This window comes from Cricetulus griseus, chromosome 5, assembly GCF_003668045.3.
Source record: "Cricetulus griseus strain 17A/GY chromosome 5, alternate assembly CriGri-PICRH-1.0, whole genome shotgun sequence".
Classification (NCBI taxonomy): domain Eukaryota; kingdom Metazoa; phylum Chordata; class Mammalia; order Rodentia; family Cricetidae; genus Cricetulus; species Cricetulus griseus.
Window position 1 is genome coordinate 176912691 of NC_048598.1, and position 26400 is coordinate 176939090.

The window sequence follows — 26400 nt, forward strand, 5'->3', positions numbered from 1 at the left end:
ATTTACTACTGTGTGTGAAACACAGTGAGTAGTAATCTTTGGGATTCCAAACATAGACTTCTCTCTGTGGGGTGGTGAATACCAGAAAGCAGCAGTGTTCAGCATTTATGGACTAATAGATACCCTAGGAGCATGTCAGACAGTGTAACTGTCTCCTTGTGGTTTTGCAATTGCTTTTCCTATGCAACTGATGCTGAATTAAAAGTAGTGCATGAAATAACAGTGAGTTTACAAAGCACCCTCCTGTCTTCCTCCAACTGCAAAGTGGGATTGATCAACATGTTGAAAAATTTTGAAGTTCCTCATGCAGAAATGAATGTATTCTACAATTACAGTAATTTCAGTAGTTAATATGACTGCAAGAATTTAACTGAAGGACTATTCAGGTAGCGGCTTGAGAATTCTACTGGAATCACCTCATCATCTTATCCTTCAAGGAAGAGACCTCAGGCTTCCAAGCTAGTGATGATTCTGGGGAATATGAGGAAACATTCAGTACAGGTTGGTGAGTCATGGCATCATCAATGGAGACTTCTCATGATGTCAGACTTCATATTTACCATATTACTGTCCTCCTTCTGTGATGACACTGGCATTTCCAAGAACGCCTAGTGTCTGTGATTTCAGAACAGAGTTCACTTTCAGTGAAGAAATGTCTGGTTACTTCTCTAATTGCTGAATCTTAGAATTTATCAAATTCTATTTTTTCCAACTCTTAAGCCTACCATAGGCAAAGCGTATAATGGCTTGTTTAAGTGAAGTCTCTTGGCAGAAGACAGTATCTATACCTTATAATTGACTCTGTGTTTTTCTGGAACTATAGAGCTTCATAAGCAATGAATTTAATTTTTGTAGATGCCTATCAATGTGGAAACTCGTTCTCATGAGTGTTCTCATAGAATTGCACATTTTTGATGATTTACAGTAATTTATTTGTTATCAGGTATCCCATTCTTAAGAATTAAAGATTGGGTCCAAGTCTAATAAGCTTTCACAGACATTTCCCTTGATTTGTACAGTCTAGGTATTTCATCAGGAGACATGCTCCTCTCACAATACTGACCTATGATGTAATGGAGGAACGGAGTGTAGAAGTCATCTGTAATCACCTCCAAACATAATTTGCAGAGCAGACACTCCAGACATCTCCAGAAACAGATTTCTACTGCTTCTTGTTCCAGATGAGATATCTGATCACTGAGGACACCATAGTGTCTCCATCTGTTGGAGAATCAGAATGAGACATTATGATCCAGGTCCCAGAAGCATTCCTGTCTGCAAAGGGACTTGGGACATTCAGTGGTTCAGCAGCAGAAAATGGAAGCAGCACAGGAATGGAAGAAACTGTTGGGAGTTTATGATTAGTGAAAGAGGTCCAGGCAGAGAAGTGAGAAATGATCCTCAGAGTGAAGTTTGGCTGAGAATGCTAGGAATCAATGTGTGCATATTTTCAATGAAAACCCTACACAGTTTCACACACATTGCACCCACTCAGCACACATAGTGACACATTAATCTACCTCAGGAGAGGACGCTCACACCATCTCTCCACCATCCCACAGAGCCCAGATATTTGTCAATGAATTCCATTGTGAGAGGAGGCTGTCTCTGTGAACCCACACAGAGGAAGAAGGCAAAGACTCCTGTACATTGTCACCAAGAGAGACATCAGCACAGAACCATTATGGACTATGAAGTGCATCCTTACCGTTGACATAACTCAGACCAGATCAGAAGAAGCTGAAATTCCAGGGTAAGCTCATACAGCACTCTGATTGCAGGGACAATTCTTCTTTAATAAGGTTACCACTATGAGCAGAAATTCTTCTGACCAATGATAGAAGGGAAGCCATGTAACTGACTCGTTCCAGCTGCTTCTGTCTGGTAATGTTAAGCACAACTGATTCATGATTGTGAAGTTAGAAAAAAAAGCTGAAGGAATAGACTGGCTTTCAGTTGCACAAATATTTGACTTTATATGTGCAGTTATGCTTCTGATATTTAAACAGACATACACACAAAATCCTGTGAGTGATCTTGGCTTCTCTCATTCCTGGAAGCACATTTCAAATGCATCCTTCATATTGAAAATATTAAGTCTTGACAACCTTTACTAACACATTCTCTGTCTAGGAATAAGAGGACGCTGAACGTGGAAATGTAACCAGAATGAGATAAAGGTGTCTAAGGAGACCTACCCTCTAGCCATGCAGATCCTTGTGAGAGACAACTTCTCTCTGCTTTCAGTCCTGTAAATACATCCAAGTGCCGTTTGGGAAATATATGAGTCACAGTACAAATTGACTTGACTTTTACCCCTTTCTCAATGAGAATGTTACTCTCGAGTTGTTAACTTGTCTGTGAGAACAACAGTTGCTCGTCCTCTTTCTGTTGACTCCTGTAACTGAGTGTCTCAGGAATCAGGCATGGATACATGGGCTCTACATCTGATTGGTTGCTGCTCTACTCCATGCATATCTTAAGTCCCACAGGTCACATTCAACATATAAAACTCTATGTTCACATGAATCAAATAACAGTACTGTCATTTTCAATCCAATGCTCAACAGTTTCTGAGGAGGAATTGGTAGTTACAGTTCATGTAACACATGCTCTGTCTAAAGTGCTTTTCACTTCACATGTCACAGTGATGTATGAGAAGATTGAGACACGCCCACAGCACTGATTGGAAATTTATTAAATTGACTCCCAGGTTGACTACAGCTGAGATCTGGATTTTGAGTATTATGAAGTAGTTCAGAGAAATGGTCTGAGTTCATGAGTTACTCTAATACAACTTTACAGTAATATTTTCTAATTTTAAGCCCTTATAGGCAGGGAGAGTTGATCTATATTTATGTAAGGTTTTGTTGGATTAAATTCCTGCATTTTAATTTTTGTACTGCATAGTCCACCCTTGTCCTCATTTTTTTATTGCCTTGGAACCAGAAGTACATCAAGTACATCTGAAAATTTTAGGAAAAATGTTTATATCCACTGCAGCTCCTACCACAGAATTAAGACAGAACACCACAGGTTTATGTCCTCCATGAACAAGGCGTCTGAAACAAACATCAGTGATCCTGGTTAGAAATGAAGTTCTCTCTTCAGAAGAATCTGGTTCCTCCCTTCCCTACACTCAGGAATCAATGAACCTTGCATCTCTGAACTTCTGGCTCCTTCACCCAAAATTGATACCCAATGAGGTATGTCCTTGTGGATATATGTTTCTTTTATTGATTGATGAATAAATCACTGTTTGGCCAATAGAGGCAGGATGATAGGCAGAACTAGGAGGCGAGGAGAACTCTGGAAAATGTAGGCAAGAGAGACCACAGAGAGAAACCATGAAGGTCTTGATGTTACACCCACAGCATGTGCACAGACCTGAGGGAAGGGTAAGGATGCAACTCCTCAGACAGGATGAGGATTTGGACATCAGCATCCTTTGTTGGACCCAAATGTCCTCTACCTCCTTCTTTCTCAGATGGACTAGGTCTTATTTAAAGAATTTCTCTGTCCATGATTATGCAAAGCATGTGAGTCTATGAATGTAAATACAGGATGTCCACACTACCAACTACACATGAGCAGTGTCCTCTCCACAGTCACTGAGCACACAGGTACTCACCATGGGATGGAGCTGCATCATTTTCTTCCTATTGTCAGTAATTACAGATAAGGTATTTCCACTTCCAAACACGAGGAAGCGACAGGGACAAAGGTGACAATGACATCTATTCTGCCTCTCTCTCCACAGTTGTCCACTCCCAGGTCCAGCTGGAGCAGTCTGGTCCTGAGCTCGGGAAACCTGGGGCCTCAGTGAAGCTGTCCTGCAGGGCTTCAGGCTACACTTTCACTGACTACTATATTAACTGTGTGAAGCAGAGGCCTGGACAGGGCCTGGAGTGGATTGGAAGTATTGATCCTGAAAATGATGTTACTGGCTACAATCAGAAGTTCCAGGGCAAGGCCACACTGACTGCAGACACATCCTCCAGCACAGCCTACATGGAGCTCAGCAGCCTGACATCTGAGGACTCTGCAGTCTATTCCTGTGCGAGAGACACAGTGTTGAAACCACATTCTGAGTGTGTCAGAAACCCTGGAGGAGCAGGAAGCTGCCCTGGGACTGAGATGACAGAGAAGAGTTGCCTGAGACCTCGCTCAGAAATATTCAATCTGAGTCTCCCTTTGTCACTTTACAAAGTCTTACCAATTTCTCAAAATTAAAATTGTGCATGAGCTGAGTGCACACCATACCTTGACAATCTCTTCACCAGTGACCATCTCTACTGACACATTTTTCATTAATAAAACAATAAAATTGAAATTATGATCATGCATTATGAGAAAACTATTTCTGGATTCTATGAGACTGGGATCTTTGTTGGTATAGCTTTTAAAAAATCTGAAATATGAATTTGACCAGCAAAGTCCAAATAATAACGTCTGGGCAACAAAAACCTTTTCATAGTCTGAAAGTTAACATGACATCAGCGGTATCATTAACTCTGTCTGTGTGGTCCAGCTGAGGTTCCACTCTTAGAATGTGATATGTATCAAAATGCACTGCCACACAAGATAAATCCTGTAAGTTGTTCAAGAGCATTATTATATTACCTTTCACTAAATCACTAATCATATTAGAGAAAAGTTGTAGGTGTACTAGCTGTGATAGTTTGAATATTATTGGCCACCATGATGTCACAGGACACTATCAGGAGGTATGACTTTTTCAGTGGGCATGGCATTGTTGGAGGAATTATGTCACTGTGGGGAGAGGGTTTGAGGTTTCCGGTGCTGAGAATATCACGCAGTGTATCAGCCAACTTCCTGTCCACTCTAAGATGTAGGACTCCCAGCTACGTCTCCAGCACCATGACGGTCTCCATTCCTCCATGCTCCCTGCCATGAAGATAATGGACTGAACCTCTGAATCTGTAAGGGAACTATACCAAACAAGAATTTATTTTTTAAATAAGAGCTGCTATGGGCATGGTGGTTCTTCACAGTAATAGAAAACCTAAAACAGACAGAATTTAGTACCAGAATTGGGGTATAAATAATATTCCTTAAATCTTGAGAGTAAAGATGAGTTTGTTAGCAGAAGACTTGTAACCTAAACACAAATCAGAAGGTGTGTGAGGAGTTACACTCAGGATTGTCCTCCAAAATCTGCCCATGTGGCTTGACACAAAAACCAACATTCACACAATTTTTGTCAAAGCACATGTACACACATATGAGTGTGTTACAAACACAAGCACAGAGAGGGATGGGGGTGCCACCATCCAGTCCCTGCCTGAGTTCATGTCCTGACATGCGGGAGAGGCATTGGCATGAAGAAGTGAATTGTCAGATCACCAGAAGAATTTCACAGGTAGCCTGCTCTGAATTTCTCCAGCTATCTTTATTTATACATCAAAACAAGAATGGTTCTCCAAAAAAATGGATTTCCTTACTAGTAAACAAGTTTTTTCCCATCTTCTCACATTAACCTCCAGTAAAAACAAATATGTCAATTATTTTCCCAACTTTTACATCAAAAGATCTTTTACCCAAAATCAAGACTTACCATTTTGCTACACTGGCCAAATGCCGAGCAAGGTACATCCTGTCTTTACAAAATTAAAAATGATATACATAGACACACATTTCCAAGAAAATGTCAATCAAAGCATCTTTACAGAAACGAGGTGATCCACACTGGTACTGTCAGCCCTGAATCACAACAGCTCCAGGCATCTGGAGGGACACCTGGCATCCCAGACAGGAAACCTGGGATGAATCAGGTCCCACATTATTTTAGGGGAAGATATTAGAGAAAAATGTGTTTTGCAGGAGTGATCACATCTGACCCAGGCATGGTTGTCTACAGTCTCAGTTTTCCCACGAGTGAATGTCTCTAATAGGGTCTAGGTGAATACAGTTTTCACACAATGCATGGTGGAGATTTGTACCCTCAGGTAAAGAAGATTTTCTTATTCACTGTCTCATGTAGTGTTCCCTCTGCAGGTGTTACTTTCACCCTCAAATTGTGGGGGATTCTGAGTGACGATTGTGCACGTCCCAGGTGATATCATTTATAGTCTTGGTGACAATGCCCTTCCCACTGACAACAGAGTTCTGTCATTATAGTTTTCTGATTTTGTGGTGTTTCCTTATTAACACTGTTACTGTAATGGAGCTCTTTGATGCAGCTGAAGGTAGGAAGGCTGGAGTGATGAGTTGATAGAAAAATTGTGATTACCAGTACTTCTTTATTGTTGAGGGGGAGGGAGAAGGGGAGAGGAAAGGGTAGGGAGAAGGGGAGGAAGAGAAAGAGGGAGAAGGAGAGGAGGAGAAGCAGAGAGAGAGAGAGAAAGAGTGATCTGGAGACCTGCTTGGGTTTTTCTTAGATCCCTAGAAGTGAGGCTAGAAGTTTATCATCAAGTTGATTCCTTTTCAGTATTTATTCCTGAAATGTTCACATACCTCTCCTTTTCCTCATTTATATTTTGGGGTTCCAATGCAGCAACTTCAACTTCCCTTGTTGACTCTATACTCTCAGTTCTCTTCTCTCCTCTTCCATTTTTTTAAATTACATTTTAAGTTTGCTGCTCTGCATCACATGTGACCTTAGGCTAACTGTAGGCCACACTGTCCCCTGTGGATGGAATCTTCCCGATTCTCCCCTCTGACTGTCTCATGCAGCAGGGTTTGCTTCTAACAGGTTCAGCCACTTTATGTTCACCATGTCTACCTAGATCCGAGTGTCTGAATTTTGTAAATTGGAACTTCCCAGTATCCATTGATCGTCAGTTTCTGTAATGTGCAGAATTTCAAGAGCTGACCTGCATTCTGCCTCCTTTGCTCATGTTGATAAACAGTGAGACCAACACTTTTCTCTGATGACATCCCAAAGCTCAGCTGGTTCACCTACAATACTGGAAACCGGAGTCCATTCGATTTGAATCAGTGAAGTAACTGATAAAAACCTCTTGTTCAGTTGTCCTGTCAGCATGTCAGTCACCACTAAAGCAAGAGAGGCTGCACACACAGCAACTGTTGTCATCTGTGATGAATGGAGTTGAGTGAGAAGTCAGAAAGAAGCCCATCCTCAAGTCAACACTCATGGCCTCTACAAAATGGAAACAAACTTCCACACTTCAAGTAAGATCAGGACTGGAAAGTGCTTGGCACAGGGCATGGAAATAGCAGAGAACAAAAGGAGGAGCAAGGAAGGGTGGGTTAGGATGAGGTCATCCTTCTAGCAGTCCTGTGCTGGCACATGGAGGACGTAGAGAAGTCAAATGCCAGGATGTCCACTGAAGTTCACGTATCAGTCACTCCCCATTGTACTAAACAAGCAGGTAAATGTGCAGGGAAAGAAGAACTGAGTTAGGTAATAACAGAAGTATTTCAGACTCCTGGATACACACAGGTATGGGCAGGCCTCTCCAGTCTCCTAGATGAACACTGGGATGCAGGCATGCCACATCATCTCAGTACAGAAAGGGAGTTTCAAACTTAGGAGGCAGCCGCACTTGGGATGTGGAGTGTCCATCAGGGCTGCAACCCACACAGCAAATATAATAGCTCCAGGCTTGTGGAAAAGCAAGGACTTGCCCTCTATAAAGGAGGACATGGAGATTTTTTTTTTAAATTCACGTGAAAGTGCATTTTTTGTTTGCTTGCATAAAATGAAACAGATGAAACTTAGTATATACCAAGGAAGAAAATAATGCATTATGTTACAAAAATATTCCAACTATTATCTTTATTCCAGACTCCCAGAGCACATTCACATTTATAATAGGACACATCATCTCTAAGATCCAGATAGGGAACTTGCTATAAAGCAGGAAGACATGCAAATAGGGCCTCTCTCTTCTCATGAAAACCAGCCCTGCATTGATGCTAAAGCTCAGACAAAGAGATCATCCCTGGATTCCCAGGTCTTCTCATTCAGTGATCAGCACTGAACAACAACCACATCATGGATTTGTGGCTGATTTGGGTTTTCCTTGTTGCTCTGTTAAAAGGTAATTTATGAAGAAGAGATACTGGGTCAGTTAGTGGAAATGAGCAGGACAATATAAACTGGAGCTTGTGTGACAGTTTGCTGACAAGATTCTCTGTGTTTGCAGGTGTCCAGTGTGAGGTGCAGCTGGTGGAGTCTGGAGGTGGCCTGATGCGGCCTGGCGGTTCCCTGCAACTCTCCTGTGCAGCCTCTGGATTCACCTTCAGTGACTACTGGATGGACTGGGTCCGCCAGGCTCCAGGGAAAGGGCTGGAGTGGGTTGCAGAAATTAATGGAGACAGCAGTGACACAAAGTATGCCCCGTCCTTGAAGGATCGATTCACCATCTCCAGAGACAATGCCAAGATCACTCTGTACCTGCAAATGAACAGTGTGAAGTCTGAGGACACAGCCACTTATTACTGTACTAGGCCCTCCACAGTGAGAGGATCTCAGTGTGAACCCAGACATAAACCTCACTCTGAGGTCGCTCACAGCCACCAGGGGGCGCACAGCACACACAGAACACAGGTTCAGCTCAGGATTTCAGGATTTTTTTTAATTAGTTCAAATTAGGAACAAGCTTGTTTCAAATGTCGATCCCTCTCCCTCTCCCACCCCTCATCCCCATCCCTCCTACCCCACCCCAACCTTCCCCCCACCCATGCACCCTCTACTCCCCAGGCAGGGTAGAGCCCTCAAACAGGGCTCTACAAAGTCCACCACGTCATCCTGGGCTTGGCCTGGGCGTTTCCCCATGTGTCCAGGGCAAGAGTGTATCCTTTCATGTGGGATGGGCTCTTAAAGTACCTTCTTACACCAGGGAAAAATATTAATCCACTACCAGGGGCCCCCTGGAGTGCAGAGGCCTCCTCATTGACATCTATGTTCAGGGGTCTGGATCAGTCCTGTACTGGCCTCCCGGACAGCAGTCTGGGGTTGATGTCCTCCCCCTTGTTCAGACCAGCTGTTTCTGTGGGTTTCTCCAACCTGGTACCCTGAGTGAGGTAACCCAATCACAAAAAGACAAACATATGAGTGAGTATGTACTCACTCTTATATGAATTTTAGACAGAGCAAAGGATTACCAGCCTACAATCCTCTTCACCAAAGAAACTAGGAAACATGAAGGACTCTAAGAGATAAAGAAATGGACCCCAGGAATGGGAAGAGGCAGGAACTCCTGTGCTAATTGGGAGCATGAGGGTAGGGGAGAGGGAGCTGCCAGATTGAGAGCAGGAGAAGAGGAGTGGAGGAGAGGAAATGGAGGAGCAGAAATATTGAGTTGGGGGCTGAATAGAGGAGAGAGAGCAGGATGAGAGATTCCATATTAGAGGGAGCCATTATATGTCTGAGGAGAGATCTGGCACTAGGGAGATTTCCAGAGAGACCTACAAGGATGACACGATCTGACAATCCAGGCAATGATGGAGAGGATAAACAAAAACCCTTCCCCTAAAATGGGATTAATGACTTCTCTTTATGCCATCCTAGAGCCCTCATCCAGTGGCTGATGGAAGCAGAGACAGACATCCACAGATACACACTGAACTGAACTCTAGAACTTAGTTGAAGAGAGGGAGGAATGAAGATCAGCTCAGGATATTATGCAGACATGACCCACTCTGGTGTCTCAACTGTGTTTTTTTTTTCTAAACAGTTTCCCCACATTTCTCTCTACATGAATTACTGCATGGCTCCTGTTGCTAAACACTGAGAGCAATACTGTTCTCCCATGATATCCCAGAGCTCAGCTGGGTCATCTACAGTTCTTAATCCTGGAGCCCATTCAAATGTGAATTAGTAAATTAACAGATATAAGAGCCACAGGTTCAATTGTCCTGTCAGCATGTCAGTCACCACTCAAACAGTGGAGGCTGCACACAAAACAATCTGGTGTCATTGTTCATAATTAAATATATTGACTGAGACATCAAACAGACATGCATCCTGAATGTTAACTTCTGTAGACTCAAGAAAAGGAAAACCTAACTTAAGGACACCTGGTAAAATAAGGACTTATAACTGTCTGGGATAGAGCATGAAAGAGACTGAGAAACAAAAGACAATTGGAGGAGCGTTGGAAGTGAGGCCATCCTTCTGGGAGGCTGTGTAGGTCACCTGGAAGTCTTGTTTCCTGCCTGGGGGACCAGACTCCAGCAGCACAAGGCTCAAACAGAATCCTTGGAGTCATAGTAGTATGACATTTTTATCTGAGGGTGTTGAGGGAAAAAAACATGTACACTCTTGATGGTTTCCTTCTTTATGCTTTTCCTGTACTCTTTCTTCTGTGTTCTATATTCTGTCATCTCTATCCAGAAATGTCCCCTCTTTATCTCTTGATGTTTTCCTCCTCCAGATCCTTATTATTCCCTCACAGCTTTTAAACCCCAGCAAAATTTTCCAAACAATATAAAAATTACAATATGGTTACATTCAAATTTTCAAGAGAATAATTGAAATCAATATAAGCAAATAGAACAGCATATTTTCCATATCTTTTACATGATTAACTATTTTACATATTACAGATGAAAAGAAAGTTGTTGAAGGAACCCCTGTACAACCATACCCAAGCAACCTGTTATAGATTAACAGTGTAAGCAAGCAAGGTATTCTTCTCAGCCAGTTCTTTTCCTTGCAGGCTGCAATTTGTGGCTACAAAGAAAGGACCAATCATTTCATTCTTTATCTTGAAAGGTAATCCTATAAGAAATCTTAAAAGAATGAGAAATCTAAATTTATATTAAAACCAGCATTATCACTTTTTATATCAGGAGACTGAAGGAAGAAATTGGTACAAGGTATTAGTCATTATCTTTGATTATCAACCAATCCTAAGCATAAAAACATGTCAGCTAATAAAAATTGGGCTGCTGTGTATTTGTGACCCCAATGTAATGAATTTACAACTCAACTATGAGTCCTTTGAACTTTAGTTATTTTCTGGGACATTTCATCTCAAAGCTGTTATCAAATCATCTAATCCAACCTGTAGTTACTTTCAGGCTTGGTTGCAGCTAGGATGAACACTAAAACCTGAGACTGCATCTTTCAACATTAAGATTGAAAGAATTTGAGACAGCCTGACTTCCAGACACCCAGTTGTTTTCCCTATTCATTAACCTGCACTACAGTCTATGCAGCCATGGAGGTGAAACTCAGAAGCCCTAGCTGTGTGACAATTCCTTGCATTTATTTTTCATTATCAAAAGTATATTTAAACTCAGTTTATAATTATCAATTAGACAGTACAGCTTAAGAATAAATCATCTTCACAATAATGCACAGGCAGATATGTCCAGTAGAATGGGATGTTTCCATATAAAACACACTATATTACAGGCAGTGGGGATCTCCCCACACCCATTGACACCATTCAAGATACCAAAGAAAGATGGCAGCAGCAAAAATGAAAAGGAACAGCAGAAGCAAAAGACATCCCGGAGTTTTGCCTATCAGAGATTCATCCACCAGGGATTCAACTCCTGGTTGGCTGTTACAATAAATCTTTTTGCTAAAAGCCGCCTGAGCCCCACTGCCACGTGTGAGCTTTATGCCAGCTGCCCGCCTGAGTTAGGCCCAAATGAATACACAGAGAGGCTTGTATTAGTTACAATGCTGCTTGGCCAATGACTAGGATTCTCATCTGTTAGCTCAGTCTCAGTTATCATACATCTATATATTTTATAAGACTTATCTTATTGGATGACTTATTGGCGTCCCTCCTTGCCTGTGGCTCACATCCCACCACTGGAGGAGGAAGGGGAAAAGAGGGCCCTTCCTGTTTCTCCACTTAAATATGAGTCTCCTTGCTATGTCACTTCCTGCCTGGATCAGCACTTCTCTACTACATTTCCCAGAATCCTCTTTGACTCCTAGTCCCGTCTATTCGCTGTCTCATTGGCCAAACAGTATTTTATTTAACAATCAATAAGATAAACACGCACAGTACATTCCCCATCAGCTGACACCTGACCCTCAATTGCCCCCTGCTGCTCCTCTGACAGGGCCACCTGCAGACATAGAAGTCAAAGCTCAGCTCTCCTTGAAGTTCAGCTTCTCAGTCACTCCCGATTTCCAGGGACAAATAGGAAAACATGCAGCAAAAAAATGAATTAGAGGATAAAACAAGAAATACACACACTGTCTGGAAAAGCTCATGCATGTGATTAGCTGAACACTGGAATTCAGGCATGTCACATGACCTCCATACAGAAAGGGAGTTCGCAACCTCAGGAAGCAGCTGCTCACAAAGATATAGCTCTTCAGGGAGTTTTATGTTCATCAAGTATGAGGTCCACACTGCAGTGCCAACTCCTACAGAAATGAGAATGACAAAGCGATGTCACTGAGGTTTATGATCCCAGACACAGAGAAGTGAGTTGAAATTGATTTTAAAAAGAGTCTTTTGTTTGTAAAATTGATCATAGGAGATGATTGAAAATGATGTAACTTAATACTCTTTATCCATCATTGCAAAGGGATAACAGGAGATTAATGGAAATTCATCTAATTTATAACGTTTTCCCCAACATTAACATTTGATATGATTCCTCCAGCACATTCACAAATAACCCAGGACCTGCCATCTCCAGGCTCCACTACAGAGCTTGCTATAAAGCAGGAAGACATGCAAATGGGCCCTCTCTCTGCTCATGAAAAGCAGCCCAGTCCTGACCTTACAGCTCAGACAGAGGAGGTCATCTGTGGATCCCAAGACTTCACTCAGGGATCAGCATGGAGTTGGGACTGAGTTGCATTCTCCGTTTTGCGCTTTTAAAAGGTAATTTATGCAGAGCAGTAGATGCTGACTGTGTGAGTGGACATTAATCTGAGGGACAATGAACATAATGTTGATGATTTCTTGACCAGGATTACTTTGTTGTTGTTTTTAGGTGTCCAGTGTGAGGAGAAGCTGGTGGAGTCTGGGGGTGGCCTGGTGAAGCCTGGGGGGTCCCTGAAACTCTCCTGTGCAGTCTCTGGATTCACCTTCAGTAACTACAGGATGAACTGGGTCTGCCAGGCTCCAGGGAAGGGGCTGGAGTGGGTTGCAGAAATTAGTACAAGTGGCAGTACCACAAACTATGCACCATCCGTGAAGGGCCGGTTCACCATCTCCAGAGACAATGCCAAGAACACTCTGTACCTGCAAATGAACAGTGTGAAGTCTGAGGACACCGCCACTTATTACTGTGCTAGACACAGTGATCTCAGTGTGAACCCAGACATAAACCTCACTGTGAGGCCGCTCACGGCCACCAGAGGGCGCACAGCACACATAGAACACAGGTTCATCCCACAGACTATAAAGACATAACTGAGAAATCTTCTCAGCAGCTTAGGCTCCTTTCATCTTCTAGTTCCCAAGAAAGCCTCTCTAAATATTTGTGCTGTGGGTTAATGTTGTCATCAAAATATCTCCTGTGTTTCTGCTGTTATATAAGAAACATGGATGTTCCTGTGTCTTTTTTCTCAGATTCAAGCAGATCTTCAGTCAGATTTCTTTATTAGAGTAGCATTTATATTTAAGGGGAAATCAAAGGTAAGAAGGGGCCCATTACAGGTGCACAAATGCTACCGAGGCTCAAACCTCCCCTCCCCTCCCTGACAATGGTGCACATCAGGTTCAGACTTGATCCAGCTGTGCTTTTAGCTAATTCAGTTTATTTCTCCATGAATTTCATCTCTGCTCATAATGAGATTTTTATAAACTTGTACTTCAGGAAAGTTAGTTCAGTGTCTGTGTGGAGATGGCATTCCAAGGATGGTTTATTGTCTTCTAATTGACCTGAATATGGGGTCACACCACCAGGAAGGCATTGAACATCTGCATGTGATCACATGATAATGTTCATGAGAAGTGAGATCTACTCACCTAGAAAATCTCTAACCACAATTGGGCATTTTATGTAAATCTAACAGAGATCACTTTGGGTATGGGGTGTCACATTAGCATTGACAGAGCCAGATCATTTCTCTAAGAGCCACAGAAATTCCAGCTTTGTCCTCTGAGAAGTTCCTCTCACTGTGCAAAAAACTGAGAAAGTTTGTCTTTGTAACTATTCTGTAGCTGTGATAAAACAGCAAGACCTACTGTGATGAAGGAAACATGTAAAGAAAGAAAGAACTTAGTTGGGATTATGGTTTCCAACAATCGAGTCCAAGATTTGCAAACCAAAGGCTGAGTGGCTGGAGCAGCAGTTGGTGGCTCATGTCTTGATCCACAAGCAGGCAGCAGAGAGGCACAGTGAAAACGCCATGAATTCCTACAACCTCTAAGACTTCCCCCATTGACTCACATTCTCAACAAGACCACACCTCCTGGTACTTCCCAAAGAGTGCCTGTATGAGAGAACCACGTATTCAACATACTAGACACTGGGGGACCTTCCAATTAAAACTACCACAGCCCCAGTCACTGAAAGGAATACAGGATTGGCAGTTAGTAACATACAAGGAACATGGATGTTGGAGAAGATGGAGACATTTCTGACAGGGAGAGCAGGAAATGAGAGATTCCATTACATGAGACCAGGAAGGTTGGGCAGACCTCGTCCTCATCCATGAAAAGCGGTTTTCCACCAGGTATGTTGTTCCACATTGTATGCAAAAAGATCTGCAAGAATCCACTTAGTGAAAGCTGAAGGTGGTATTTTATGATGAGGTCATGTCTCAGGGACAGGAAAGGCTCTGCATTTGGTAAGAGATCATTCTGCTGCCCCAGTGTTCTGTTTCACACTTGCTGTGTTTAAGAAGAGCAACATTATATCCACAGCTTGATGACCTTTAGAGAGAGAGAGCCTTTGGCATGCTCATTCCTAAATGACATGTCTTTGTCACAACCGTCCCCTCAGAGGTCAGGAACAAATGAAGAAGAGTGGCTGGAATGATTGCAAGAACCACAATGTCTGGACAGCATCATGGAAACTGTTTCTAGGACACAGTTTAACAGATGCACATATGAACTCGGGCACTGTGAACAAGACATGGAGAAGCTGAAGCCTGTGGTTATTTCTTGCTTGTACAAATAAAGCTTGTCTGGAGATCAGAGGATGGAGCTTACCACTAGCTAACCCTAGAGGTCTGGAGGTCTGTACAGACAAATAGAAGGTGAGATGTCTTGGCAGGCAGAGGATATAAGTAGGGAGAAACTGTTAACTTGCTCTCATTTCTGCTGGGAAGCTAATGATGTAAGGGTATCTTTGGTTTGCTCCTTCTCTCTGATCTCTCAGCCTTTTCCTCTATATCTGACTCCAGGTTTTTAGATTTTAGGCCAAGTAAGAGCTCCACTTACACATGCCAGGCAAAATCCAAGCATGGAGCAGTGTCAGTAGGCACTAAGAACCACTCTTAGAAATGAAGCCATTCACAATTGAAAACTACTGGGTGGAAGTCAGTTTTCCAAAGTAAAGAGACACAGGTTACATCAACCACACTTCAGAGGAAAGGTTTGAGAAAAACACAGGGACTGTGTTGAATTTTCATTTTATTTGTGTTTTTTTCTGTTTTGCATTTTAAGTGAGAGAAAAACCTGAAAGTAGTGGAGCATCTGTGAGAATTTAGGTGTGGAGCAAAAATTAGATTAAATCAAATTTAAAAATGAGAAATGCACGTATGTAAACACAATGGATCCAGTAATTATATTCTTGTGTCCTATTCATGTATAATCATGAGTAGTGTAGACATCACCAATGCAGTTTTATACTATCACTAGTCTTTTAAATTTGGTTTTTAAAATCACAGGTTGTCAAATTACAATTTTCTAAATCAATAACATGACCTTATATTTAATTTATGAATAAGGTACAGAAACAAAAGGCTGGGATATTAACTTGCTGTCACATGTCATCCTTTCTGGCTCAAATGCTGAATATACATCATTAAACAATTGTGGAATGTGAATTCCCTGTGTGTTTTCTGACTTTGTTCTTGTCCACTGTCAACTCAGCCTCTGGGAATCAGAACAATGCTCTGCATACCAGGATTTCTGACTTTTCATTCTCCATGTAACTCAGGTCAGGCAGCATTTGTCTTCATGACCCTGGATTGTTTCACAGGTGTAACTTATTTAGGAACATTAAATTTCACACACAGGACAGTTTTCATCATCTGAAGACCACATCACAGTATTCTCATAGTTCTCTATGCCATCCTTTCTTTGTCAATGACTTCTTCCTCAAATATAGTGATTAATTTCTTTTTAGTCATTTTATTGTATTGTTAGTTAGTCATTTTATGCATTTATGACATATTTTGATGATAATGATCAGCTAGTCATCCCATTAACTCCTTAAACCCACACCCCACAAAATACACTCAACTTTATAGTGAAGTCCTTTTCTTATCTTGACTCCTAGGAATGACCCTGCAAATATTGCAGATGTTGGTGTAGACCTCTCATCAACACATGTTCCTGTCTCTCATATCTAGCCTGTTGGTTGAATGGGAGAACTTATGGTGAATCTGTGTTTAGTTTGGTGAAGAGTGCACACTGGTTTCACCATACTCATATACAGACAAACCAATGAAATGTCCTCATCAGAGATTCAGCCCTTGTTATCTCTTATTTCTGACAAGTTATATTAAGTTATGTGATGAACATTACAATCTGTAATGAATCTGTGAATCTAAAATTCAAAATGCTGAGTTTCTTTATATATCTATGAACTTACAGAAGCATTATTTGGAATGGGATATCACAAAAGCATTATTTGGAAAGGGCTATCAGGTGTTTTCTATTTTAAAATATTATTGGTTTCTTGCAACTCAGTTACCTACATAAGTTTATATGGGCTCATGGTCATATTCATACTCTGTGAATATTTTCAAACTTCCAGTGTGCAGTGGTCAGCCCTGAAATCACCTACATTAAAGAATGAACATGCTGAGCAGATTGTATGTATATATTTATACATAATTGCGTGTGAGCACATGTGTGTGTAAATAGATATTAGGGAAAAGGGGAATCTGAGTTTGGAAGTGGAGTTTGGGGAAGCATCGTGTATGTATGTCGTTATTTTTTCTTTATTATTTTAATACATCTTACATTGATTTATAGTGCCTATGGTATTTCACACCATTTTTCTTTGTTTATTGGTTCTAATTTCTTTTGTAATCTCTGACTCTTTTTATTATATATATATATACATATATATACATATATATATATATGTATATATATGTATATATATATATTCATGTCATCTGAAGTTGTAATGTTTTTTCAATTTTCTACTATGGATGAACTTCATTTTCTCTTTGTGATTGATGTTCTGGCTAGTAACAAGTACTATCTTGACTAAACTGGTACAACATAGGACAATTGTGTTGTTCCTATATAAGGATCAACCTTTTAACTCCACATTTCTTTATCACTAGAGAAAGCAAACAAATAGACAAAAGGAAGGGATTTAAAGAACAAAATAACCCACAAGAAACACACACTTCCAGCATGCTGAAAAAGAAAACATTAATAGCTTATTATATGTGAAATAAGATGGCATATTTAGGAGTATTAGTTTTATCCTCATTAAAACTGTCACATGTAAATCAATTTTGTCAGGAAAAGGACCTAATCACTTGGTTGGTATTCTAATTGTAAATGGAGAGATTAGGCCATGCTGTTATATCCACAGGGTCTGCACAGGTCTCAGGAATGGTTGCTTCCTCAGACAGAATGAGGATTTGGACCTCAGCATCCAGTTGACTGACCCAGGTGTCCTCCACCCCCTTCCTCTCCAGCTGGACTAGGTCCTTTTCTAAGAAGCACCCAGCTCATGAATGTGCAAATCATGTGAGTCTATGTGGTAAATACAGGGATGTCCACACCACCAACAACACATGATCAGTGTCCTCTCCACAGTCACTGAGCACACAGGTCCTCACCATGGGATGGAACTGGATCATCCTCTTCCTGGTGACAGCAGCTACAGGTAAGGGCTCCAAGTTCCAGACATGAGGAGGGGCCATGCACTCAGGTGACAGTGACATCCACTCTGCCTTTGTCCCCACAGGTGTCCACTCCCAGGTCCAGCTGCAGCAGTCTGGGGCTGAGCTGGTAAAGCCTGGGTCCTCAGTGAAGTTGTCCTGCAAGACTTCTGGCTACACCTTCACTAGCTATCTTATGAGCTGGGTGAAACAGAAGCCAGCACAGGGCCTGGAGTGGATTGGAGGGATTAATCCTTCCAAACAGTGAGGAGTCTGCAGTGTGAGCCCAGACAAAAACCTCCCTGATAGATTCTCATTGCCAGCAGTGGGGCGCTCAGCACATATAAAGCACAGCTTCAGGAGTAATTGATTTTTTTTTTCAGTTTTATCTGGGTGTCGTCTCCATCTGCTGGTTTTCTGGGGGATCCATTCATAATTATAGACTCAGGAATTCATCACCGCCTCTAAAAATTATGGCTTCTGTTTTGACGAACATTCTTAAAACAAATATGTTACCTAGTCCTCCCTGAACAAATGCAGAAAGTGTCTATGAGGGAAGAGTGATTCCCTGTGGTCACAAGGATCGGCTGCTGGGGAAGCTCAGGAACCTCAGGTGGATTTTCCCTCATACTGAGGTTAGGGCAGACTCCTGGCTGGAACAGTGTTAGTAATTCAGAGGGAAACAAGAGGAAATGGAGCCAGGCTCAGTCACAGAAAGCGCTAAGATTTGTCCAAACCTCTTTCCTCTTCTGGAGTACTGTGCATATAAGGTTAAGAAGTGATAGATTTGAAATTTTAATGAAAATATTTTCATTATTGCATTCATCATGGTGTCTTCTGCTTCTGTGTTGAACTAGATAATTCTAGTTCTGATCTCTGTGCACTAACTCAGTGTTCAGCCTTCATCTGGAGCTAAGGATTGGCTGCTGTGTGGTCTGGACAGTGTCCTTCCTGTGTGCTAGTGTTATGGGTTGAGTGTGGTTCCCTGCAGCTCTGCTTCCTTCTCAGGATCCTTGGCTGTAGTGGCCCTGAAGGGAAAGGACTAAGAAATGGAGAAAATAGGTTTAGAATGGCTGTGTGCATGATGGAGACAGCCCTCTGGGAGAAGACCTTCAGTGAATCAGCTCTACATTATTCCAGAGTGCCAGCAGACAAAGCCTAACTTGCATCAGGTAGCACAGTCTCATCATATGGCTCCTAGCACAAGTGTTAGTTATCATATGTGTAGCAAGGGATTCTTCTAGCAGGAATCTGTGCCAAGGGTCAGGAGCCTTGCTTAGAAACAGTTTTTGGGTAAGGTATCTCCTCAGAGTCCAGCAACATTCTCTACAGAGGGGCGGATAGGCAGGAGGTAATTGCACTGCAGAGGGAGGGAACTCCATGTGGCTGAGCTTTTGGGAAAGTCAGCTGGTCAATGGGAGCCTGCAACCTTGATGAGCTGGTAAAGCCTTCCAACAGACCCCAGTGGGAGTCAGTAATGGACAGGAGTGAACTGCTGCCCAGGACCATGAATCTTGACCATTATGCAGCCATGAACCAGAGTCAGCCACACCCTGAAGCCAAGACTACCAGGTCATCACTGTCTCACACTTCATTTATACCAGAACCCTGCATGTGCATTACTGTGGTCCTACTACAGAAAGAAGGACTATAAGACACTGTCTAGGAGCTTCTTAACACTCTTCATTGATCTCAAAGACACACAAAACAAGCTTCCAAAGAGTGCAATCAGACATTCTGTGTGACCTTTGGTAATGTTATTTAAGCACAGCCACCTGAGAGGAATTGTTCAACCTTTCCTATCGTAGGCGTTTAGGCAGACAAGATTGGACATGAATTCTGGCACTCGGGATTCACAGAATACTGAGTGTTACACAGCTCATATGGAAAGGTATTCCGGAGCTTGGGAGACAAGGAATACCACAGGTCAGAGTAAGCATAAAAGCTTACAGCCCTGCTCCAGGGAAGGCTTCCCCAGTGTATCAGCTCTGTTCCAGCATGAAAGGGGTTTGCCAGCGAAGTTGTTACAATTCAGCTCTGTTCCCTGGAGCAACTGTATGGTGAATTAAAATGCCGCTTTACTAATATTTGGTGCCTAACCCAACTGACATCAGAGATGCTTCATCAAGCAACTTATGGAACCAGATGCAGACCCACTGAGCATCCAACACAAGAGGGGGAGAAAGAAATGTTGGAGCCAGAGGGGTCAAGGACACAACAAGAAAACTCACAGAATCAACTAACCTGGGATCATAGTGTCTCACAGAGCCCGAACAGGCAACCAGGGAGCCAGCAATGCAATGACCAAGGACCTCTGCATATACGTGACAGTGTGTACCTTGGCCCTCTTGTTGGACTCCTCTTAGTGGGAACAGGGGCTGTCTCCTGCTCATTTATGGGCTTTGGGTACTCTCCTTGCCATGCTGTCTGTGTCTCCTTTCCCAGCCAAAAAAATCATAGTTGATGAATAGTCTTACTGAAACTTGATATGCCATGTTTTATTGATACTCATGGGGGAATGGAAAATATATTGAGTCCCAGTTCAAACTGACTTTACTTTTGCCCCCTTCTTCATGTGAATATATTTTCGCAAGTTGTAAACTGGTCTGCAAGTACTACAGTGCTGCCTCATCTTTCTCTTGACTCCTGTATCAGAGTGTCACAGGAATCCATGCATGGATATATGAGGGATTACATCTGAGTTCAAGATGCATTGTGCTTCTCTGAGTTCAGGTGTTCTCTCCCAGTTGTAGCCTGATGAAGTTTGCAAAGCCCCATTTCTCTCCTCGAGTCTCTTTATTACATGTGGGAACTGGTAGAACTGGGTCCACCATAGAGAAGCCTGGCATTGAGAGGGACATTGATGACCATACAGGCCCAACTTAAAATCAGTCTCTCAAAGAAGCGCCAGCATCTCCTGTTAAACAAGACCCATTTATCCCTGTAGCTGAGCTCTGTGGGCCCTGAAGTTGCCGAGATATATTGCTCAAGGGATCCAGTGCAACTTGACTGTAAGCAATGACAAACAAATCTGCAAGGGAGACCAGCACCTGCAGGGGGCGCAATGGAGCCAAGAATCCTCAGTAGGGAGATGGGGTCGATGTGGAGGGACTCTGTATCCTCTGTGGTTTCCTTTCTGGAGTCTACCAGCTGACCTGCACCTGCTGTTGTTGACTTGTGATGTTTCCATGCTCAAACACAGTCAAGATTTTTTGTTAAACTTTTATGGGTGTATATCTTCTTGTTTATTTTATTCAGTAAAACAAATAGACAAAAACATTTAAGAGTGGAAATACCTAACAAAAATAAAACAGTCAATATTCTTACGCACAAGCACACACAAAATAAAAAAACACAACTTTGAAACCATGAAACACATTCAAAAGACAAATTAAAGAAAATGCACAATGTTATACGAGAAAATACATTTTTAAAAATACCATTGAGTACATTTTCTTTTGTCAGAACCTGTGAAGTAGCTGAGTGGGTAAATGTGTCCATTGGCAAACTTAGCAACATCATGTTGTTTGCTTGGACCCACATGATTGGATACAAGAACTGAATGCCATGAGTTGTCCTCTGAGGATCACACATACACCCTGGTGCATGTCTCTCCTGTTCACAACATTATAGACGATATAACAATTTTTAAAACTATTACATGGATGGAGAGAAACTTCTGAGGACCCACACTCAGCTGGGAATCTATTTGCATTGATGACCAATCAGGAAAATAATATTAGTTTTATTTGGAAGTTTTCTGGAGGCTTCTGGTGTACTAGTAAAAGATTCCACCTGTGTGTATATAGATAGAACCTATTGGATTCATTGTGTTCTTTGTTAAAGAAACAAAACTTGTTATGAAGTGGTACAGAGACTTATTGGAAGGTCACAAGAGGAACTAGAGGGACATAGTGGGTAGAGATATGGTCATACTCAGTTTTTCACACAGATTAAAATTTCAAAGAATATGAGATATAAAATTTTAAAATAACAATTTTCATTGTTTTAGAATTTTCATACTCATGTATTTCATACAATGTATTTTTTCGCCCCCATCATCTGTATCGTTCATTTTATTTCCTCTCCTAATTAATGTGTATTCTACTAGACAAGTTCACTTATACTTCATCATGCATTGGTATTCATAATTGTATGTAAACATGCAATATCTAAAAACTACATTTGAGAGTCTCATTTAATGTCTGGTCTTAATTAGTACATTTATCTCTAGTTGATTCCAATTTTTAATCACTAAACTAAGTTCCACCTTCCTTGTAGATGAAAAACTTCTGTTGTGTTGTTTATATGATCATGTCTTCTTGATGAGATACTCTGTTGACAGATGCACAGTTTATTTCCATAATTTATTTACTGTGATGCTGCTGCAATTATCATTGTGGTGTAAGTATTTCTGAAGTATATTTGCTTTGGTTCATTTGGGGGAATTTCTTAGTAAATAATCTTTTGGACAAGAAAATATTAATTGCATGTATCTGAAAGGAGGCTGTAAATTTCAAACTCAGCAGGTTTTGAATTCTTCATCACTGTCATCATCATCATAGTCAACAACTATAAATCAATGTGTTAACCTTGTCACACATTGGAGTCACTGACTCAGTGTGAGGAGCTGCACTCACATTCGCCATTACAAGATGGTGCTGACATCCGCTGCCGGATCAAGTAAACAACGTTGGTGTGCATGTGCCCAGTGTTTTTCCACTTGCCTAGTATAGGGTGATAAGTCCTCCACCTATCCCAGCTGTACACGCACTGGTCAGAGCTTATGATCCTTTATAAGGGGATGGGATTCTTGGCTCGGGGTCTCCCTAATCGGGAAGCTGATCATCTGTCTCTCAAGATGCATTAAAGCTTTACTGCAGAAGGATCCGAGTGTCCTGTGTCATTCTTGCTGGTGAGACGATCTCGCGGGACATCTGGTGCTGAAACCCGGGAACTTGTTGACATCACCCGCGCCGCGGGAGACCCCTTGGAGGACTGGGCGGATTCAGAACTGCAGGGAGGTAAGTTCGGAGAGGTATGCTTAGTCCTGATAACCCTTTTTTTGACTTTGGCCTTAATTTGTCACCACCATGGGATGGGTCAGTAAAAGCCTTAACTCTAGTCTTGATTATTCTTCTTTTGTTCATATTGGTCTTATATTGTGCTCATCGTGGCTGGTGTTTCAGTTCGCGACCAAGCAGACCCCAGGTAGCCGCCAGCATAATGGGCTCTTCACAATCTATAGTCACAGCCTTGCAAACGGTTCTAAAACAGAGAGACCTAAAAATTGTTCCCCGCACACTCCAAAATTTTGTGAAGGAAATGGATAGAATGGTGCCATGGTATGCCTGTTCTGGGTCCCTTACCGTGGCCTCCTGGAACAAATTAGGTAGAGATCTAGATAAAAAGCACATGGAAGAGGATCTTCGTCTAGGTACTAAGGCCATATGGAAATTAATTAAAAACTGTCTAGAGGATGAGGCTTGCCGTCCCACAGTAGCAGAGAGTCAAGAAACGCTTGAAGAGGTACAGGATAGTATGTCAGAAACCGAACGAGATGAGAGATTGAGAGCTCAAAAAAGGAAGGACATGTCCAAGAAAAAAGGGCCCTCGCCAGGATATAAAAAAGGGGGGAGAGAAGAAAGGCAATGACCTGTCACACCCCGGTAAATTTAAGAGAAATAAAGACTCAAAACCTAGTCTCTCCCCTACATTGGAACTAGAGGCCTTGGAGTTGAGCAGCTCAGACTCTGAGATTTTAGACTCTAGCGAGGAAGCAGAGCTAGAGGAAGAGGCAGCACAATATGAAGAGGACAGATACCACCCCGATAGATATCGGCTGCCAAAAGTGAAAGCAAATATGAGGCCGCCGCCTGTTAATCCAGCGGGTGTATTTCCATCAGCTCCCCCATTATATGAGTCACAACAAAAATTTGGTACCGACTCCTTTTTACCATTAGAGGATCAGAGGAAACTGCAGATGGTTTTCCCAGTCTTTGACAGGGGAAAAGGCCGAGCATGTGATCCACACTGCTTGGAGGCCTGGGGTGCCTGGGGAAAGCCTCATATCCTAAAAACAGATAATGGGCCGGCTTATACCTCTCAAAAGTTCAGGCACTTCTGCAGACAGATGGAGATTACCCATCTGACTGGCCTACCTTATAACCCTCAAGGACAAGGCATTGTAGAACGTGCCCATCGCACACTTAAGTCTTATTTAATCAAACAAAAGGAGGGAATGGGAGCATCCTTACCCTTAAGTTGCAATATCCATGGCACTCTTTATCCTTAATTTTCTAAACATTGATGCTCAGGACCATACTGCGGCCGAGTGCCAAACCTCAGAACCTGAAAGGCCAAAAGAAATGGTAAAATGGAAAGATATCTTAACTGGTCTTTGGAGAGGCCAGGATCCTATTCTCATAAGATCCAGGGGAGCTATATGTGTTTTTCCACAGGATGAAGAGAATCCCCTGTGGATCCCGGAAAGACTCACCCGAAGAGCTCCTTCGGACCCTCAAAAGTTGGAACTCCACCTTCTCCCCTCAAATTAGTCGGGAGTTCAATGAGACCTTCCCAGGCTCTTCCTGGATTTCATCAGCAGTTTCTTATTTTAAGGAATGGATGGGGGTGGGACTTTTGGCACAATTCTCTTCAGTGGTGTGGTGTTTGTGCTTTGGACTGTGTGTAGACTCAAAATCCAAACAAACAAACAAAAAAAAAGGTAAGGTAGTGGTTGCACAGGCACTCGCTGCCCTAGAGAATGGAATCTTCCCCGGCATTTGGCTAAGCATGTTGAAGCAATAGGTCCCCGACTGCTCAGCTCCTGCACCTCCGGAGGCTTGACCTGATTGCACGGAATAGAGTGAGCAAGGCTCGGCAGGTCAAAAGGCTAAGCACTGCACAGAAAGGGCCTGCGGCTTTTCTTGTGGCTCTTCTGGGAGATATGTCATCTTGCATGAAGGTTATATGTCATAATGCCCTTCCCCCAGAAAAAGACATAAGGACGGGTCTGGGCCTGCTCTGGACACAAAGTCTGGAGTTCTGTTCAAGACAAGGTCTGCATCCAGTTTTGGGCAGTTGACCTCTATCTCCACTCTGCATTTGGCTGGCCTATAGCCTCTATGTTTCTATATAATTATATAGTGGGAGATGTGAGGAGCTGCACTCACATTCGCCATTACAAGATGGCGCTGACATCCGCTGCCGGATCAAGTAAAAATCGTTGGTGTGCATGTGCCCAGTGTTTTTCCACTTGCCTAGTATAGGGTGATTAGTCCTCCACCTATCCCAGCTGTACAAGTACTGCTCGGAGCTTATGATCCTTTATAAGGGGACGGGATTCTTAGCTCAGGGTCTCCCTAATCGGAAGCTGATCATCTGTAACTCAAGATGCATAAAAGCTTTACTGCAGAAGGATCCGAGTGTCCTGTGTCGTTCTTGCTGGCGAGACGATCGTGCGGGACAACTCAGTCCTGAAATCTATTGAGATTTTAGGTCCTGATGTTACTTCCTTAGCATCTTCAGAGAGCCCAGGGAAGAAGGATGCTGTACAAATGCTCAGAGAGGATTAGGATTTGAAACTCAAGATCCTGCTGCCTGACACAGGTTTCCTCTGTCTTCTTCTCCACCAGGAATAGGCCTTATCTAAGAACTACCCTGCTCATGAATATGTAAATTAGGTGAGTCTATAGTGGTAAATACAGGGATGTCCACACCACCAACAACATATGAGCAGTGTCCTCTCCACAGTCACTGAGCACACAGGTCCTCACCATGGGATGGAGCTGGATCATCGTCTTCTCTGTGTCACTAACCACAGGTCAGGGTATTTCCAGTTCCAATGCTGAAGAAGCAACAGGGACTGAGGAGACAAAGATATCCACTCTGCCTTTTCTCCACAGGTGTCTACTCCCAGGTTGAGCTGCAGCAGTCTTTTCCTCAGCTGGTGAAGCCTGGATTCTCAGTGAAGTTGTCCTGCAAAGCTTCTGACATCACCTTCATGGACTACTATGTTAGCTGGGTGAAGCAGAGGCCTGGACAGGGACTGGAGTGGGTTGGAGATATTGATCCTGAAATGGGGATACTGACTACAATCAGAAGTTCCAGGGCAAGGCCACAATACCTGCAGACACATCCTCCAGCACAGCCTACATGGAGCTCAGCAGCCTGACATCTGAGGACTCTGCAGTCTATTACTGTGCTACACACAGTGTTACAACCACATCCTGAGTGTGTCAGAAACCTGGAGGAGCAGGAAGCTGCCCTGGGACTGACATACAGAGAAGATCAGCCTGGGGACTTGTTCAGAGTTTCTCTGTTTGTTTCCTCTTCAAAGGCATATATTACTTTTGCCAACTTTTCAAAGGACATCTAAGTAAGGGGTGTTGCTTAGAATCCTCAAGAGTAAACCATATCCTTAGGAAATCTTCACCACTGACTGCCTGCAATGACACAGTTTT

At 42.5% G+C, this 26400-nt stretch overlaps 1 gene segment (V, D, J or C); it reads left to right on the forward strand.

The window, feature by feature from the left end:
* The first annotated feature begins 7981 nt into the window (after positions 1-7981).
* Positions 7982-12033, forward strand: LOC113838212. The segment is given in 3 exon segments: positions 7982-8027; positions 8133-8446; positions 12016-12033. Coding segments are annotated over 3 exon segments (378 nt in total).
* Positions 12034-26400: the final 14367 nt, after the last annotated feature.